General features: G+C 40.5%; 1 protein-coding gene across 3 annotated transcripts in view; it reads left to right on the top strand.

Annotated features, from left to right (window-relative positions):
- Nucleotides 1-18,056, top strand: part of arhgef25b (Rho guanine nucleotide exchange factor (GEF) 25b) — a 32,773-nt gene that overhangs the window by 10,341 nt on the left and 4,376 nt on the right. The window contains exons 3-17 of one of the 3 annotated variants that reach the window (XM_014009106.1): nucleotides 7,639-7,967; nucleotides 8,048-8,140; nucleotides 8,920-9,041; nucleotides 13,124-13,190; nucleotides 13,301-13,404; nucleotides 13,477-13,546; nucleotides 14,208-14,297; nucleotides 14,380-14,472; nucleotides 14,628-14,678; nucleotides 14,791-14,868; nucleotides 15,688-15,879; nucleotides 15,965-16,145; nucleotides 16,224-16,426; nucleotides 16,532-16,672; nucleotides 17,133-17,195. In XM_014009106.1, the coding sequence (XP_013864560.1) occupies nucleotides 7,639-7,967; nucleotides 8,048-8,140; nucleotides 8,920-9,041; nucleotides 13,124-13,190; nucleotides 13,301-13,404; nucleotides 13,477-13,546; nucleotides 14,208-14,297; nucleotides 14,380-14,472; nucleotides 14,628-14,678; nucleotides 14,791-14,868; nucleotides 15,688-15,879; nucleotides 15,965-16,145; nucleotides 16,224-16,426; nucleotides 16,532-16,672; nucleotides 17,133-17,162 (1,844 nt within the window). In that variant the 3' untranslated portion in view covers nucleotides 17,163-17,195. Of the gene's footprint in view, nucleotides 1-7,638; nucleotides 7,968-8,047; nucleotides 8,141-8,919; nucleotides 9,042-13,123; nucleotides 13,191-13,300; nucleotides 13,405-13,476; nucleotides 13,547-14,207; nucleotides 14,298-14,379; nucleotides 14,473-14,627; nucleotides 14,679-14,790; nucleotides 14,869-15,687; nucleotides 15,880-15,964; nucleotides 16,146-16,223; nucleotides 16,427-16,531; nucleotides 16,673-17,132; nucleotides 17,289-18,056 lie in introns of those variants that run through there. The other 2 variants (XM_014009107.1, XM_014009105.1) reach the window with 2 other exon arrangements.

Below are 18,056 nucleotides of genomic sequence, written 5' to 3' on the forward strand. Positions count from 1 at the left end.
GTTATAGGGCTGATGTTCCAGTTTATTTCCATTACAGTGAAATATTAATTAATTTACTTCCTGTTTTTTTTTGGCACACAAGGTTTTTTTATTTAAATTTATTTTTGTCTTTGTATGGGTCCCTTGCAGCTTACTGTAATTATCCCCTCTGTGTTTTTATGCATCTAAAAGTAATTCTTGGCCAGAGTTTTGTCATTGTCTTTGTCCATCATGTCCTCTTGTTAGTTATGTCCTGTTTGAGTTTCGTCAGCCTTCCTGTTTTGTAGTTTTTTTTTTTTTTTTTTGTGAAAAAGGATCTTTGTTTTTTTGCTGCCAGTGTTTAGTGAGCCCGAATTTAGGTCCACATTCACACTGCAGGTTAATGCTCAGTTTATGTAGTTTTCACATTACAATTTTATTGTGAGCACCATCAGACTTGCAGAAGATGACGTGATGTCACACGCAGCACAGTGTGCTCACAGAAGTATGGACACTACACATCAGCTTTGGAAAAAACATCCGATATGCATCTGATTTAGTACCACTTGTGAAAGTGACCTGGCTCAAACCGAGAAAAAAAGATTTATGACATAAAAAATAAAATGTGGGTCACATTTGGTAAAAGGCAAATGGTAAATTATGCACCATCACCATATTGTTGCGGAGAATTGAAATGAAATTTTTGTTTAATTTTACGTGGTAAACTGTACAATCCTGAATGACAAAGTTGTTGAATTTGATTTGGGAAAATAAAAAAAGTGATTTTGTTCGCTTTGTCTGCAGTGTCAGTGCAGCTGTTTGAATAATGCTGTATTTGGAAGCTTGCACACTACCAGCTTTTGCCATTTTGCATAGTAAGGTTATAAAGTCACATTGAAACAGCATTTTGGGAGCCCCATCATGGTTATTTAAAAAGTAAAAAAAAAATTAAATCTCTTAAAATGCCATTCTTGGTTTTTTGAATTGACAAACAAAACACAACTTTTTAAAAACATTTATCTCATAACTCTGCCTCTAATTTAGTCTACGTTCTGATGGCATCCTCCTCTTGTTGTTCTTATTGTGTTTACATTTTGCCCTCATGTCCACTCCCCACCTCATTTCCAGAATTTGGTGTGTTTTTATGACAGTGCCACGTACAAATCTGACACAATTATTACAGTGTTTCTGTGCAGATRAAGACATTTCTTGAAACAGTCTGTTTATGATGATACTTTTAGAAACACCACACAAGACTCTTCTTTAAACATGTTGAACCAACATTGTTTGGCTTAACTGGYAAAAATTCCCCACACCAGTGTTTAAAATTAATGTTTTTCTTCTTTTCATAGTGTTTTAAAAGGCACTCAYATCTGTTTTTGTTTTCCTGTTTTTAATTTTGCATGAAACAGYAGAAATCCTCCTTGTTCACTCATTCGTGGCAGAATATTCCTTTTTTTCACCTTCGATGCTTTTAGAGCATTGCCCTTCYGCACGTTGAGGCAGAATTTAATCATTTCTGCACGTTTGTTAGAAACTAAAAAGACAGTGTGTTCTTATAGACRTGAAACTTCATCCAGCTGTTCTTGTCTGTGTCTATTCATTACTCCATGTGTCGTACAGATGTTGCTTCACATCTCTAAACCTTTGTTTTCCCTCGTCACTCTGTTCAGGTTAAACTGAGTTTAATGTGTCCCAAAATGTTAATGTCTGAACTCCCTGGCTTTTCAAGATGTTTTCATCCAAAGACTATTTAGACTTTTTCTTTTCTTTTTCTACCCTGGAGGCTTATGAACACACTACACTATTGAAGGAGCCTTTTGTGTTTGGGAAACCTTCTCTCTGTTGCAACATTAAAAACCTGAAGAGTGATATTTTAAGATGTTTGAAGTGTTATTCCACTTGCTTTGATGATTCAAAAGTATAAAACATTTTAGCTTCTTGAAAAAAAAGAGGGAACAATAGACCAAAGAAAAACTTCTGGGTCAGTTCATTTTAGCCCCTAAAAAGTTTTACATTTAAAGGAAATCTTATTTACCTATATGAAAGCCCGTTTAGGCCCCTTTTGATTAAAATAAAAAAAATCTCAAAGTCATAATTATGAGACATCTCAAAATATGACTTAGTATTTCATAATTATTATGTGATATTATCTCATGAAGTTGCTAGGGAATATGTATTTTTTCTTATTTATTACTTAGAGAATCATTTCTTTTTCTTCAGGGTGGCAGAAATGGTTTTCCATATGTGTCCTTCCCCAGACTGGAAATCAAATTAGAAAATGATAGCATCAGACATTTTCACTTCAAATTTGGTTTAGAGCTTGAGATTTAAATCTTTATCCTCAATCAAATATCAATCAAATACCCTTGATGTAAAAAAATAATGCTGTATTTTGTTTTTAATATTCAATGCAAAACAAAACTTTTCAAACCAAAGACTTCGTCAGACTTGTCTTACCTGCTACATGCAAAACTATCATTGACACAAATATTAAAGCCTGCCAGGTAATTAGAGAAAAAAAAGAAAAAAGTTATTTAGGTTTGATAAAGAGACAAGCCCATTTTTAACAACATTTTATTAGGCCTGGGTATAGAGTATACATGCACATTTACAGTACAGTGACATCATCTCTGTTGAAGAGACTAAAACTTTTTAAATTTGAAGTTTGTTTTGACTAATTGTTTATTTGCCACAGTTATGGCTTTCTTTTCTATTTTCTTGTGCTGTTCTAATAATAATCTTCCCGTTTCTATGAGATGCGGTGTGAGGAAAATAAATTCCCATGCTGCCTCAGAGGGCAGCTATAAACACTCACACACACACACACACACACACACACACACACACAGACAGCATGTGGTCCTCCTGCTCCGACCTTTAAATCCTCTGTTGTTCCAGTTGTTCAGGCAGAGATTACAGAGCATCATCTCTCTGAGCTGCGCCGCCGTGACAAACCCTGTTTCAGACATGAAATGTGAAAATGGATGCAATCTTGTGACGACATGTCCTTCTGTCTCACTTGTGTCCACTGACCCAAACAGGATAACTTCAGCAACTTGTCTTTTAATGTGGCATCAGTTTGTCTGCAAAAACATGTTTTTCTTTTCTGTCATTTCTTTGTGAATTTGTAGATTAGTTTTCTTTGTGTTGTGCTGTTGTTTGTGTAATTTTTAATACTCTTTATTGTCAAAAGCTATTTTGTGAAGCTCTCTGTCTGAAAAAGTTATTTTCCTCGCACCGTGATCCTTCAATGAGTTTATTTCATTTGGCACAGCGTCACCAAAAAAAAAAAAAAAAAAAAAAAAAAAAAAATGTATCTTTTATTTTTACGTTTGTCACAATGATCACAAAATTTCAGGAAATAAACATTCATTTGACCCATCAAATGAATGAAAGAGTTGGCTCAGAAATCTTTAATAATGGATTTTGCTAAAATAATAGTTTTATTTTGCTGAATTGTTGACTGATCTGATTTGCATTAAAACTTGAAATTAAAAACTAGCCTTACAAGATGACATTTTAAACAAAAATAATGCAAAATCTGTTAGCTCTAAAAGTATAAAAAGTTAAATCTCAACTACTAAAGCACAAAAGTTTAGCTCAACAGAAAAATTAGTACTTTTTAAGTTTCCTTTTAAATCCACTGATTTCTGAGCTATTTTGTTAATTTTACAGACAAATAAACATGTGCACACACAGACACAAGTGAATGATCACTGTTTTAGGCAGAAAAATGTCATGCCTTTGAAATAAATCTTTTTGCTAATTTAGGAATAATATATAATAATTTCGTCCCTCATCGCTCTCACATTATACGCTCTGATGATAAGCAACTCTCTTATGCAACATAAATGAAGGTCTGACATCAAGTGCCAAACTGAATCATTTTAAGAGCTGATTTACCAACACGGTCCTGGAAGTGATTCTAGCAGCATGAAAGGATAGTTCACATATGTAAACGTAGGTTTCTCTGGAAAAGTTGCAAACAATTAATATCTTACCTGCTGTAGATACTGTAGTTTTTGAATGGTTTCAGTTAGGAGAGTTTATTTCTCATAAGAAAAATTTTAAAATTTAAGGTTCGTGACCGCTTATCTGGAACTTCAAAATGAGCTTTCAGCTGAAAAGAAACATAAAGTTAGTCTTTCATTTAAAACTAATATAACATGAGGCATTTTCTCACTGTGGTTCTGAAAGGACCTGAACTGCAAAAATCAAAATAAAGGGTTTCAATAAACAGACACAGACATGCATTTTCTCACTCGTGTGTTTAAGACAAGTGCACTGAGGGAGAATGTTTTTTTGTGTGTGCAGACATTGTGAGGAAGCTATTAGATCAAGTGGAAAAATTCCCAACAATGTCAGAAGAGTTTCTCTTACCTGACTGCAAATGTGATTTTAACAGTTTTTCTGAGATTGTGATTTTATTACTGTCCAGCACAGAAATGTAGCTTTAAATCTGACATGGCAGGAAAATTTTACACAAAATAACTGGAATAAAAAACTTTATTCACAGCATGGTTCTCCATGACACACCCACTTCCCGCAGATACTCTCTGTTTACCAGGTAGTGGTCCGACTGCTTCTGGGAAACATGACACATTGTTTAACTCGTTTCAAACAATCATAATAAGCTGAGTCATTTCTTCTCAGCCGTGGTTATCTCTGAGAACTGATTTAGAGATAAAAAGTGAATCTTGATAACAGTAATTATTTAAGTAGATTAAGAAGCTCCRTGTGAGCCAATATTTACTGGAAAAAAAGTTTTAAATTGATCAAACCGTACTTTGTTATAAAGTGTAAATAAATATGAGCTGTGAAGCTAACTTTTCCTGCAAGAATTTTTGGTGTTAATGTGTATCTAGTGATGATGATGTTTATGTGATGGTTCCCTAAAAAACATTAATATTTTTAACATTTCTGAACCTGCTTTCAGAAAATACAGTTTGACATTATGAGATTTAACATAAACCTTTTGAACAACCAAGTTAATAATGAAGTGCTGTTTGAGGTTTAGCATCAGTCAAGAAAAATGTCCTGTTTTTTTTCTCTACACTTTTAGTCAGAAACTCTAAACTTGATAAATCAGCATTTTATGCATGAAATTTAAAAAAATAAATTGAATTGAAAAAAATCTATTCAAGTTTATCATAAATGAGGATCCCAGCAGACGTTTTGACTTTGAAACATTGAAATAAGTGCTGGTTGGTGTTGTTTTCCYAAGAATTGATTGTAACCTGGTGAACAGACAGGTGTCATTAGTCTTTATATTTACAGGAATCACATGTGGTTTTAAGAACTTTCAAGGATTAATATTGACCTGAAAAATGATTGTTGGAGGGGGACATCAATGGAGTGTGTCTTCATACCTGATTTCACATGTGTTTAAAAATAGACACAGTACAAGTGGCTGAAATGACCTGACAAGTGTTTAAAAAAAATTAAAAATCTAACTCTGTCAGGTCATTTTAACCTGGCAGAGTTGTTTAAAAAGAGGTTGCTTAACACCAAATGATAGGAACATTTTATTACTTGATCAATCATCTCAATGTAAAAGAAATCAGAATTAGAAATCAGCATTTCATCAGTATGTTGTCTTGTCTATTTGCTGTGATTCGAACAGCTGACCCAGTTTTCCATCGGCTTCTTTAAAGCTCTCATTATGATTAAAGCTTACATAAACACAGAGTGTTGACCTCTGAAGAATAAAAAATGTAAAAAAAAAAGGTTTCATGACTGATTTCACTTTGCTACGATCAACAAAACATCTCAATTTAAAGGGGAGTATTATGTAAAATTGACTTTTTTTCATTTATTTATATGTTATGATGTCATTTCCTCAACAAAAACCAACCCAGATTGTTGCATTGACTCATTCATGCAAGTTTTAGAAAACCTCTGTGGCCATGTGGAACTGCCTAAACGTTTGCTGGTACAAAACACCACCTATTTACACAAAGCTCCTCCCTGGAACCCAGTCCCCTGATGAGCTCCTATCCCACAGAGTATCCCTCCCCCAAAGCATTAATGTGAATCCCTTAAAGGCCAAGCAGTCCTGGAAGGCAAACCTTTCTTCTGCTGGGCTTCATGCCAAAATTTTAAGCAATGATCAATCATGATGAGAAGAGATGGAATTGTAGCCAGTTAAACCTTGTAAATGATCTATTGTGACATCTCACCAGGTGTAATGGCTCTCTGAGGTTGTATTGAGAAAGACTCTCAGCTACAACCACACTAACATTAAGTTTCAGCCATTTTTGTTTTTCTTAAAATGTGGTGGCCATTTTGAATTGGTTGGACTTTCAAGGTAATAAGTTGTTCAGGATATTTTTCCCTGAAAGTTAAGAGTTTTAGTTCTTGTTTGTTTGTTTTAGACAGACTTTTAAACATGACACTTCTTTTGTCCTCCTGTGCACAGAAAGTTGTCACGGTCAGGAACTGGACAGAAAATAAGTAAAGAAAGAAAAAGCCTAAAGAAAAACTTTGGACACCCTCCAGAAATCCTGGAGGATGACAAATCAAAACCTCTGTGAACAATAAACAGGAAATTTTGACTTAAAGTATTAAAAAGTAAACATGGTTTAGAGTTTCTTTTAAAATTTTCAGATTTTCTAAACAGAAAATAGCTGCTTATCTTATCAAACCCAAATACATTCAGACTACGTTGAATAACTGAAATTAATGTCGTGAGAGAGCGTGTTCCAACTATGGGGGGATCACACATCTGAGCCTCCCTGGAAAGGTCTATTCGGGGTCCTGGAGAGGAGGGTCTGTCAGCGAGTCGAATCTCTGTTCAGGAAGAGCAGTGTGGTTTTCGTCCTGGTCGTGGAACAGCGGACCAGCTCTGCACCCTCAGCGGGGTCCTGGAGGGTGCGTGGGAGTTCGCCCAACCAGTCTACATGTGTTCGTGGACTTGGAGAAGGCGTTCAAATGTGTCCCTCTGGAACTCCTGTGGGGGGTACTCAGGAAGTATGGGGTACCAGGCCCATTGTTCCCGTATGATCAGATTGTGATCTCCAGCTCTCACTGGAGCGGTTCACAGCCAAGTGTGAAGCGGCCGGGATGAGGATCAGTGCCTCCAAATCCGAGAACATGGTCTTGAGCCGGAAAATGGGTAGGTTGCCTTCTCCGGGTCAGGGAGGAGGTCCTGCCCCAAGTGGAGGGGCTTAAGTATCTCGGGGTCTTGTTCACGAGGAAATAATGGAGCGGGAGATTGACAGGCAGATTGGTGCTGCATCTGCAGTGATGTGGGCGCGGTACCGGTCTGTTGTGGTGAAGCGGGAACTGAGCCAGAAAGGCGAAGCTCTCGGTTTACCGGTCGGTCAACGTTCCTACCCTCATCTATGGTCATGAGCTTTGGGTAGTGACCGAAAGAACGAGATCACGGATACAAACGGCTGAAATGAGTTTCCTCTGCGGACGTGTATATTAACACTTTTTTCCCAGTGTTCTTCAGATCTTTGTTTTATGTGAACATTCTTACTGATACTAACAAAGTTCTGAGAATAGAACTGAGTTTCTGAGTTCTGATGAAAAAGTTAGAGTTTGAACCCAGAACAGGAAACTGAAGATCATTTTCCTGCAGAAATCTTTCTGCAACATCTGACCTTAAAGGATGTACTCTACAGTTAGCTATTGTGTTTATTTGTGTTCTCTGGTCTCCCCGCTCTCTGACAGCTGAGTCATACTCTGTGGCGGGAAGTGAAGGAAGCATTGCCCCCTCTGTGGGATCTGCGGCCCACCAGGCCTCGGGCAGCACCAGCCCCTGCTCACACTCCTCATCTGGAGGATCACGGCACCCTGTCAGTGCTCTGAAGAAATGGCTCACCAACCCTGTCCGCAAGCTGAGCTCTGACCCCAGAAGTCGAGCGGGGAAAGCCGAGAAGCAGATGTTCAGGCCAGATGGGAAAGACCAGTCATCGCCTGCCTCCCACACTGAGACTATGCAAAGTTCTCTGGAAATTAACAAAAACTACATCCTCCTGTCTTCTGATCACAAAACACCGGTGAGACTTCTCATTCGGTACAAAAAAAACACTTCATACTGTGGACACTTGACTTTAATGGTGTTTTTATTCTGGGACAGGAGGGGAAAAGTCCCACAGATCCACCTCCGTCACTGCCGCCCCAGCAGAGCTTTTCATGTGACCTCCTGCCAAGCACAGAATCCCAGAGTCTGGTAATGTCCATGTCTGTTTTCTTCTTATTTTGTTAAAATAAATAGCATCAGAGCACATCACCAGCACATTTCACCATCTCTCTACTTCTCAAGTGAGGCATATTATACATATTATAGACTTTTACGTGTTTTGGACAATTACATCACAGTATTCACTGTGGAACTGCTAAAAAGGGTCATGAATGTTCTGCTTACCAATTTTTGCAAATCTACAGTTCTGCAAGTTTGTCTTTATTCATTTATTCGTGATAAAAGGCAGACTGAATCTGCCTCAGGTTGGTCTTACAGACAGGATGCCTGTTGAGTCACGATGTGAACAGAAAGGCTCTGAAAAACACACAAAAAAAGATCAACCAACCGCATGTTGTTGACCTACAGATCTGCACCAACTCTACAGGAGGATTAGAGATCGGGTGCATAAAAGCAGAGGACAAAATGTGTTGAGACTAAAGTATGCCAAGAGGATTACAGTCATTTTCACATTGGATTGTTCTGCTTTTAGGTGAGGAGTGGGATTCATTATTAAACCACTCTCTTTGCCTGGGTCAGTGTGTCATATGACCTGACAAATATACAGCAGTCTCACCTGCACTGCTGAAATCAATGATTTTACTCTATTCATGAATAAAAACCATGATTTCTTCCAGAAATGCATCCAAGCCAGAGTTTTAAACAAATCAAATTTCAGCCCCACAAAGACCCTGACAGTCCTCCAGTTTATTTCCCATTCTATGTTAGTGATTTTCATCAAAACCTTTGTTTTATTGTTTGTGTTTCAGAATCAGACTGTTAGCACTCTGCCTGGTGAGGAGAACTGTACRATGCCTGAGGACTCCAGCAGTCAATGCTCTGCTGCCGTGGACAGCGAGGACGAGAGAAATGCTGCTTTGGAGAAAAGTTTGTGAGTAATAAAAACATGAAGAAGAAATGTCACCAAAAACATCAGGAAAAATGTTCTATTTGATTTAAACAGGAGGCGAGTATCTAATCATGCCTAAATTAAATTTCAAAATGATAGCTAAAAAATAAATGTAGCAAAAGGCTGGCTACAAGCTAAAAGTAGGAAAGCAGTAGGTTGAAGCTAAAAGTAGCAAAATACTAGCTTAAAGTATGTCCATCCGTTCCATCCGTTTTCTGGCACTTATCCGAGATCGGGTCGCTGAGGCAGCAGCCTAAGCAGAGAAACCCAGACTTCCCTCTCCCCAGCCACTTCGGCCAGCTCATCTGGGGGAATCCCAAGGCGTTCCCAGGCCAGCCGAGAAACATAGTCCCTCCAGCATGTCCTGGGTCTTCCTCTGGGTCTCCTCCCARTGGGACATGCCTGGAACACCTCACCAAGGAGGCGTCCAGGAGGCATCCTAACCAGATGCCCGAGCCACCTCAATGGGCTCCTCTCAATGTGGAGGAGCAGCGGCTCTACTCTGAGTCCCTCTCAGATGACCGAGCTTCTCATCCTATCTCTAAGGGAAACCCCAGACACCCTGCAAAGGAAACTCATGTTGGCTGCTTGTATCCGCAATGTCGTACTTTCGGTCACTACCCAAAGTTCGTGACCACAGATCAGGGTAGGAACGTAGACCGACCAGTAAACCGAGAGCTTTGCCTTCTGGCTCAGTTCTTGCTTCACCATGACAGACCGGTACAGCGCCGACATCACTGCAGATGCAGCACCAATCCGCCTGTCGATCGACCGCTCCATTCTTCCCTCCTTCACGAACAAGACCCCAAGATACTCCTCACTCCTCCACTTGGGGCAGGACCTCCTCCCTGACCCGTAGAAGGCAACCTACCAGTTTCTGGCTCAAGACCATGTTCTCAGATTTGGATGCACTGATCCTCATCCCGGCTGCTTCACACTCGGCTGCGAACTGCCCCAGTGAGAGCTGGAGATCATGACTTGACAAAACCAATAGGACCGCATCATCCGCTAAAAGCAGAGATGCAATCCTAAGGTCGCCAACAGGGATCTCCTCAACGCCTCGGCTGCGTCTAGAAATTCTGTCCATAAAACTTATGAACAGAATCGGTGTGACAAAGGGCAACCTTAGCAGAGTCCAACTCTCACCGGAACTGAGTCCGACTTACTACTGGCAATATGGACCAAGCTCTGGCACTGGTCATACAGGGACCTAACAGCCCATATCAACGGACCTGGTACCCCATACTCCTAGAGTGCCCCCCACAGGAGTTCCTGAGGGAACACACTCTGTGTCCCCCCTTTTTAAACAGGGGTACCACCACCCCGGTCTGCCAGTCCAGGGGAACTGCCCCCTATGTCCACGCGATATTGTAGAAGCACATCAACCAACGCAACCCCACAACATCCATTGCCTTAAGGAACTCTGGGCGAATCTCATCTACCCCCCACACCCTGCCACCAAGGAGCTTTTAAACCACCTTAGCGACCTCAGCACCAGAGATTGCAGAGTCCAACCCAAGGTCCCCAGGCTCTGCTTCCTCATGGGAAGACGTGTTGGTGTGATTGAGGAGGTCTTCGAAGTATTCTACCCACTGACTCAAAACGTCCAGAGTTGAGGTCAGCAGCGCACCATCCCAACCATAAATAGTGTTGGTTGTGAAACGCTTCCCCCCCTGAGATGCCAGATGGTGGASCAGAATTGCCTCGAAGCCATACAGAAGTCTTTTCCATGGCCTCTCTGAACTCCTCCCACATCCGAGTTTTTGCCTCAGCGACCACCCAAGCCGCAATCCGCTTGGACTGCCGATACCTATCGGCTGCTTCCAGAATCCCACAAGCTAAAAAGACCTGATAGGACACCTTCTTCAGCATGACAGCATCCCTCACCACCAGTGTCCACCAGCGGGTTCAAGGGTTGCCGCCATGACAGGCACGACAACCTTATGGCCGCAGCTCAGGTTAGCTGTCTCGACAATAGAGGCATGAAACATGGCCCACTCGGACTCAATGTCCCCCACCTCCCCAGGAACATGTTCGAAGTTCTCCCGGAGGTGTGAGTTGAAGCTCCGTCTGATGGCAGACTCTGTCAGACGTTCCCAGCAAACCCTCACTACACATTTGGGTCTGCCAGGTCTGACCGGCATCCTCCCCCACCATCAGAGCCAACTCACCACCAGGTAGTGGTTAGTTGACAGCTCCGCCCCTCTCTTCACCCAAGTGTCCAAGACATGCAGCCACAGATCAGATGAAACAACAACAAAGTCTATCATCGAACTGCGGCCTAGGGTGTCCTGGTGCCAAGAGCGCATATGGACACCCTTATGTTTGTAATGGACAATCCATGATGAGCACAGGAGTCCAATAACAAAACACCACTTGGGTTCAGATCAGGGGGGTTCTCCCAACCACGCCCTTTCAGGTCTCACTGTCATTGCCCATGTGAGCATTGAAGTCCCTCAGCAGAACGAGGGAGTCCCCGTTAGGAGCTCCCTCCAGCACCCCCTCCCAGGACTCCAGAAAGGGTGGGTAATCTGAACTGCTGTTAGGCGCATAGGCACAAACAGGACCCATCCCCCAACTTGTATGCGGAAGAAGGCTACCCTCTCATTCACTGGGGTAAACCCCAACGTACAGGCACCAAGATGGGGGGCAATAAGTATGCCCACTCCTGCTCGGCACCTCTCAGCATGGGCAACTCCAGAGTGGAAGAGCGTCCAACCCCTCTCGAGGAGACTGGTTCCAGAGCCAGAGCAGTGCGTTGAGGTGAGTCCAACTATATCTATGGAACCTCTCAACCTCACACACCAGCTCAGGATCCTTCCCCACCAGAGAGGTGACATTCCACGTCCCCAAAGCCAGCTTCTGTAGCCGAGGATCGGACCGCCAAGGTCCTTGCCTTTGACCACTGCCCAACACACACTGTGCCCGACCCCTACGGCCCCTCCCACAGTTGGTGAGCCCATAGGAAGGGGGACCYATGTCTTCTCTTCGGGCTGTGCCCGACCGGGCTCCATGGGCGACAGCCCGGCCATGGCACTTGCCAACGTGCCCCACCTCCAGGCCTGGCTCCAGAGTGGGGCCCCGGTGACCTGCGTCCAGGCGAGGGAACACTTATTCATTTATTGTGTTCATCATAGGGGTCTTTGGGTTGCGCTTTGTCTGATCCCTCACCCAGGACCTGTTTGCCTTGGGTGACCCTGTCATGCCCCTGACAACATAGCTCCTAGGATCATGGGAAACTCAAGCCTCTCTGCCACGATATGGTGGCAGCCCAGGGAGAGGTTAAAGTATGTGTATGGTTTTAATGTTTGACACTTGTCCCTATTCAAATAAACAATAAATTAAATAAATAAAATAGCAAAACACTATCTAGATTCTATAAATAGCAAAATACAAGTTAAAAGCCAAATGTAGCCAAAAGCTAGCTACAAGTTAAAATGACAAAGCAGTAGATAGAAGTTGTAAAGGCAAGCCAACAGCTAAAAGTAGCAAAATGCTCTTTAAAAGCAGCAAAAAGCTAGTTAAAAGTAACAAAAAAATTGCTAAAAGCTGAAACTGGCAAAAAAACAAAACAAAAAAAAAAAACCAGAGAAAGTAGCTGCTGAAGTAAATTAAAAAGATAATGTTTTTTAAAAATAAAGAGAGAACCGAGATATATTGAAAAGTAAAAAGTAAATAAATAAATAAATAAAACAATAAAAGTCATAGGAGGAGCTGAAGTAGCAGTTGAACATGTTGATAGTACGAGTGGCTAAAATAGCATAACATATGCGGAAGTAGAGTAAAAATTATACAATACAGAAAAACAAAACTGTAAATCAGCATTCTCGCCTTAAAGTTTTCATGTTACTATCACTAGAAATTAAATCACATTAGAAAGTGTTTCTCTTGCACATCTGTGTGTGTAGTCCTCCTTCATTCCCTCATATCTTCATATGATCAGTAAACAGCATTTACACAAGACAGCAGCACACAATCTCYCATCAAGCAATTAGCTTGTTTGAACAAAATGTTAAACTCATTCTGAATAATCCTTACTGTCTTTTTTCATAATTTCTTCTCAGATATGTTCTCGCAGAGCTGATAGAAACAGAACGGTTGTATGTTGAGGATCTTGGACTCATTGTTCGGGTAAGTTTCTCTACAAATGATCAAATTACGTAAGTGAGATGGCTGAACAAATTACTCAGGTTTAGAAGTTCTTTTGCTTTTTGATAACGTGTCTTTTTTTTTTTGTAAAGGGCTACATGAGCACGATGATCAATCAGGGAGTTCCAGAAGACATGAGAGGGAAGGACAGGATTGTGTTTGGGAACATCCACCAGATCTATGACTGGCATAAAGAGTGAGCTCCGAGTTTCATTTTACACAAGCGTGTTCGACTGTTCCTGTCTGACCTCTGCTTTGTGCCACACAGATATTTCCTGGGAGAGCTGGAGAAATGTGTGAATGATCCAGACAGTCTGGCTCAGCTCTTCATCAAACACGTGAGTTTTGATTTTATGAGGAGTTTAACTTTTGCTTCGCTCCACGTTTTCCATTTGAATGGAGGTTTTTCATCATCTGCTGCTCTAAAGCTTTGGCCTGCTGCCATGCAGATGTGTTTGCTTTTGTGAGTAGTTTCCTGGAGAATAAAAAGAAAACAGAAAAAGAAAAAAGCCTGCAATCAGCATTAAGGACAATCCACAAAGACTGAACTTTGTGTGGAAATAACTTTGATTACACTCCCAGAACTTCTTAGAGTTTTCCTTGTTTTGTTGCCTCACTCTGAACTTGTAGGAAATGACTTTGTCCTTTGTAGAGTTGCTGAATAAATGATATAGGCATTAAACGACAGCAAAAAGTGTGGTGGATAAAGTTTATTGGCACTAAACTACAAAGTGAGTATGTGTTAATGCAATTCAAAATGTGAAGTTCTCCCACTTTTATCAGCATGTGGTTAATTAAGCCACAGCTAATTAAACCTTTTATCTCATCCATTGAAACATTTTAATTAAGCCAGTTTCCTGAACAGATATATAAAAAGCTTGGGTGGGAAACAAGAACCCAAAGCAGAGGAAATATCAGAAACTCTCTTTTTTCACACCTACACTCATAAAAAGCAAACAATTCAGAATATTTTGATCTTTATCTCTGTTAAACTTGCAGGAACGACGTCTTCACATGTATGTAGTTTACTGCCAGAACAAACCCAAGTCCGAGCATGTCGTCTCTGAATACATCGAGACATACTTTGAGGTTTGTCTGGAAATATACTGTACACATTTTATAATTTAGAATTTGTTTGTTGGACTGAACAAAATGTGTTTTTCTGTTTCAGGATCTCAGGCAGCAGCTGGGTCACAGGCTGCAGCTCAACGACCTCCTGATCAAACCCGTTCAGAGGATCATGAAGTACCAACTACTGCTAAAAGTACTTTTTTACTTTAATTGTTAAACAGCATTGAACATTCTTTACATTTGAGGTTGCAGAAAATGTTTTTTTTGTCTTAGATGTAAATTATTTCTTCCATCTTTAAAAGTGTATTTAAAAAACTAAATAAGTGTGTTTCTGTCTAATATCCTCAGGACTTCTTAAAATACTACAGCAAAGCTGGGAGGGAAGTTGAAGAGCTGCAGGTAATAATCCATTATGGAAACAAAATCCTTTTTATAAAATCCTTTTTTTTAGATTTCAAGTGTGTACCAAACTGTGTTTTTTCTGTTTTGTTGTTCCAATTTCATCCATCAGAAAGCGGTGGAGGTGATGTGTTTTGTGCCAAAACGCTGTAATGAYATGATGAATGTGGGAAGACTGCAAGGCTTTGAGGTATTTGTGCTTTTGTTCATATGATTTCTCAATTGGGATTGTGAAATGTATCATGATGATGATTTATGTTCCCATTGTGTATGTTTGATTTTTTGTCTATTGATTTATAGATTTTTGTTTTCGTTACTGCATTGAGTTCAAAACAAAGTCAACAAGGAGACCATAAAGTTTTATTTATAAGCAGATCTTGCCATATTTTATCACACTGTATCTAACTTCACTGTATAGAAACTTGCTGTTTCTTATTACATTATATCTTGCTGTGTAGCATTGAATCATATCACTGTGAATCAAACCAAAYTGTTTATTATCTTGCCATATTATATTTTACTATATTACACTGCACTGAATCTAATCGTATCATATCAAATTCTTTCTTGGCTTGGAAGTAAAAAAAAAAGGAAATAGGTTGGGAAGCACTAAAGCAAGTTTTGTGTTTATTGTTGTCAGGAGCTTTTGATCTAGAAACCAGACACATACATGCTGACAGGTCCTGTAGGTTTCATCCATAGACATTATTCAGGTGATGCAACTGTTTATAAAGGAAGGGGAAAGCTGTAATTTGTTTAACTTAAACTCATTAGTCAAAATGGTGAGAGGCCACAAAAAAAAAAAAACAGACTTCTATAGAAGTAAAGCCTCTGCCATGAAATTATGAACTTGGAGTTTGAAAGTTCAAAATGTGCTGATAATTGACCAGGATTTGTGGAAATGTAAGTCTAGAGAAGCATCATGCATTTAAACCCTGCATATCATATTCCATTTTATTGTGCCGTATAATATTTTATGAAATACTCTGACGTGGGCGACATGTTTCAGGGGAAGATCACAGCTCAGGGTAAACTGCTCCAGCAGAATACTTTCTCCGTCAGCGAGCAGGAAGGTGGTCTTCTGTCCAGAGCCAGGGAGAGGCGGGTCTTCCTGTTTGAGCAGCTTGTCATCTTCAGCGAGCCGCTGGAGAAGAAAAAAGGCTTCCCTTTGCCAGGATACACCTTCAAAAACAGTATTAAAGTAAGAGGGAAAAGTAGTCTCAATAAATATTTGCCTCAATTTTTATTTTTTCTTATTGTTTTACACGAACACTTTGTGTGTGTAGGTCAGTTGTTTGGGTGTGGAAAACCCTTCTGAAGAGGATCCATGCTGTCTGGTTTTGACGTCCAGGGCGACTGATGGCAGCGTAACACGCTTCATCATGCAAACGTCCTCTCCAGAGATTCAAAAAGCATGGTTTGACGACGTGGTCCAGATTTTAGAGACACAGAGGAACTTCCTAAACGGTACCGGTGCTCAGCTTTTTGACTTCGGCAAGCTTCTAGATTTCGAGATGATGTAACACACCTTCCTGTGCACTGCAGCCCTCCAGTCCCCGATAGAGTACCAACGAAGAGAAAGCACGTCCAACAGCCTGGGAAGGAGCGAGAAGTCTCCTGCTGTGTCGTCACCTGGCCTGTCGTCTCCCTCCTCGGCCTCCACGGAGCGGCGTCACCAGCCCTGCCTCCTGTCCTACAACAGCTCTCTGCCCTCTCTGCACTCGCCTCGACTCAACCAGTCACTGAAGGTCAAACATGCACAACAACGCCGTCGCCCATGACCACGTCTGTCTACAAACATGAATTTCTCTCTCTCTTACCTCTTATCTTGACTTCCCTCTTTGTGTTTTAAGGCGTCCAGCATGTGCGTCGAGACGTTTCAAGCAGCTCGCCCCCCTTTTTCCTCACACCATCAGCTCAGCTTGTGCACAGAGCTGAAGCACGACTGTGGCACATTCTACGCCCTGTCACCTCGCACCAATCACCACCAGAAGGTAGACTGATCCTCTGCTGGGCAGCTGTTTTATTTTAGCTCTCCAGTGTGAAGACAAGAAAAAAGCACCAGATTTCAGTGAAACAACCATCTGAATATGAGTATTTGTGAACAGAACTTCAGAACTAATATCTCTACTTGTTTTTTACATGATCCAGCAGGTTTTTTAAARCTGTAGCCTCTTGTTTGTTGTTGCAATGTTGACAGGAAATCACTCTCTGGCTGCCTTTGTCTGATATCCTGTTGCTGTTTCCCTGTGGATTAACAAATCACTGCACGTGTCATTCAGTTATTCAGTTTGTGGGAAACCTACTGACCTGCTGTTTTATCTTATTCGCTAAGACTTCCACTGAGAGAAGGAAACGGTTTGATTGAAGTGTTCATATTAGCTGTGCTGATCTGGCTCGACTCTTTAAACTTGTTCTTGTTCTTTTGGCTCCTGCTTTGACTTTTTGGAGCAGACATGTTTCCATTCTGCTTCAGATGGATGAGAGGACAGAATATATTTCCAAGCGTGCRAAAAGGTCAGCACAACAAGAACATGGCTCTCCACAGAATGATGTAATGAGTCTGTACTAGTTTGGAAGAATTAAAGGAACAGTTCAAATTATTTTAAAGTGTTTTTTTAATGTTATGAACAGTTTATATATTACCTGTCGCAAATAGATCATATTGACTTCATTTTTGATGAAATAGAGTTTAATTCTGACCAGTCAGATGAGCTAATGGCCTTCTCCAAGTAAAAATAAATCGCTGTTACCTTAAAACAACTTCAGTCTAAAAAACTAAACAAAATTGCTTTATAAAACCACCATCAACTTTACATGGTTATTACATGGAATTTTGTGAGTTTTTGCAAGCACAAATAGAAGCAACATCAACTAGCTGTAGCACTTTTGGTGCAGCCTATACTTCATGCAGGAATATCACTTTTTTTTTTTTTTTTTTTTTTTGCCAGAATAGCTATCTAAACTCATTTAAGGGGGCCACAATTCAACACTTGGTTGAAGCCATGGGCCAATCTGGTAATATTTTTTGAAAACAGTGTTCTATAACAAATTATTCTTAAAGGCACAGTGTGTAGGATTTTGGCAATTCTTTTAGCCGAAATTGAGATAATCACTAATGACAATAATAAAAAAAACATATCTAATCATTGCAGACAAAGACGTTGTTTTATTATTTTTACCTTATAAAAAGCTGTTTATATCTCCATGGTCGCGGGTCACCACACAGGCAGCCTCCATCTTGTCTACGAAGGCTCATGAAGGACAAACTGCGGTGGCGGCATCAAAAACGGATTTAGTTGTAATACTATAAATGTAATATTTGTTGTCTGTCATTGTAGCTGGGATAATTTTACTTATTAAAGCTCATAATCTTAC

This window comes from Austrofundulus limnaeus, unplaced genomic scaffold, assembly GCF_001266775.1.
Source record: "Austrofundulus limnaeus strain Quisiro unplaced genomic scaffold, Austrofundulus_limnaeus-1.0 Scaffold55, whole genome shotgun sequence".
NCBI classification, from domain to species: Eukaryota; Metazoa; Chordata; class Actinopteri; order Cyprinodontiformes; family Rivulidae; genus Austrofundulus; species Austrofundulus limnaeus.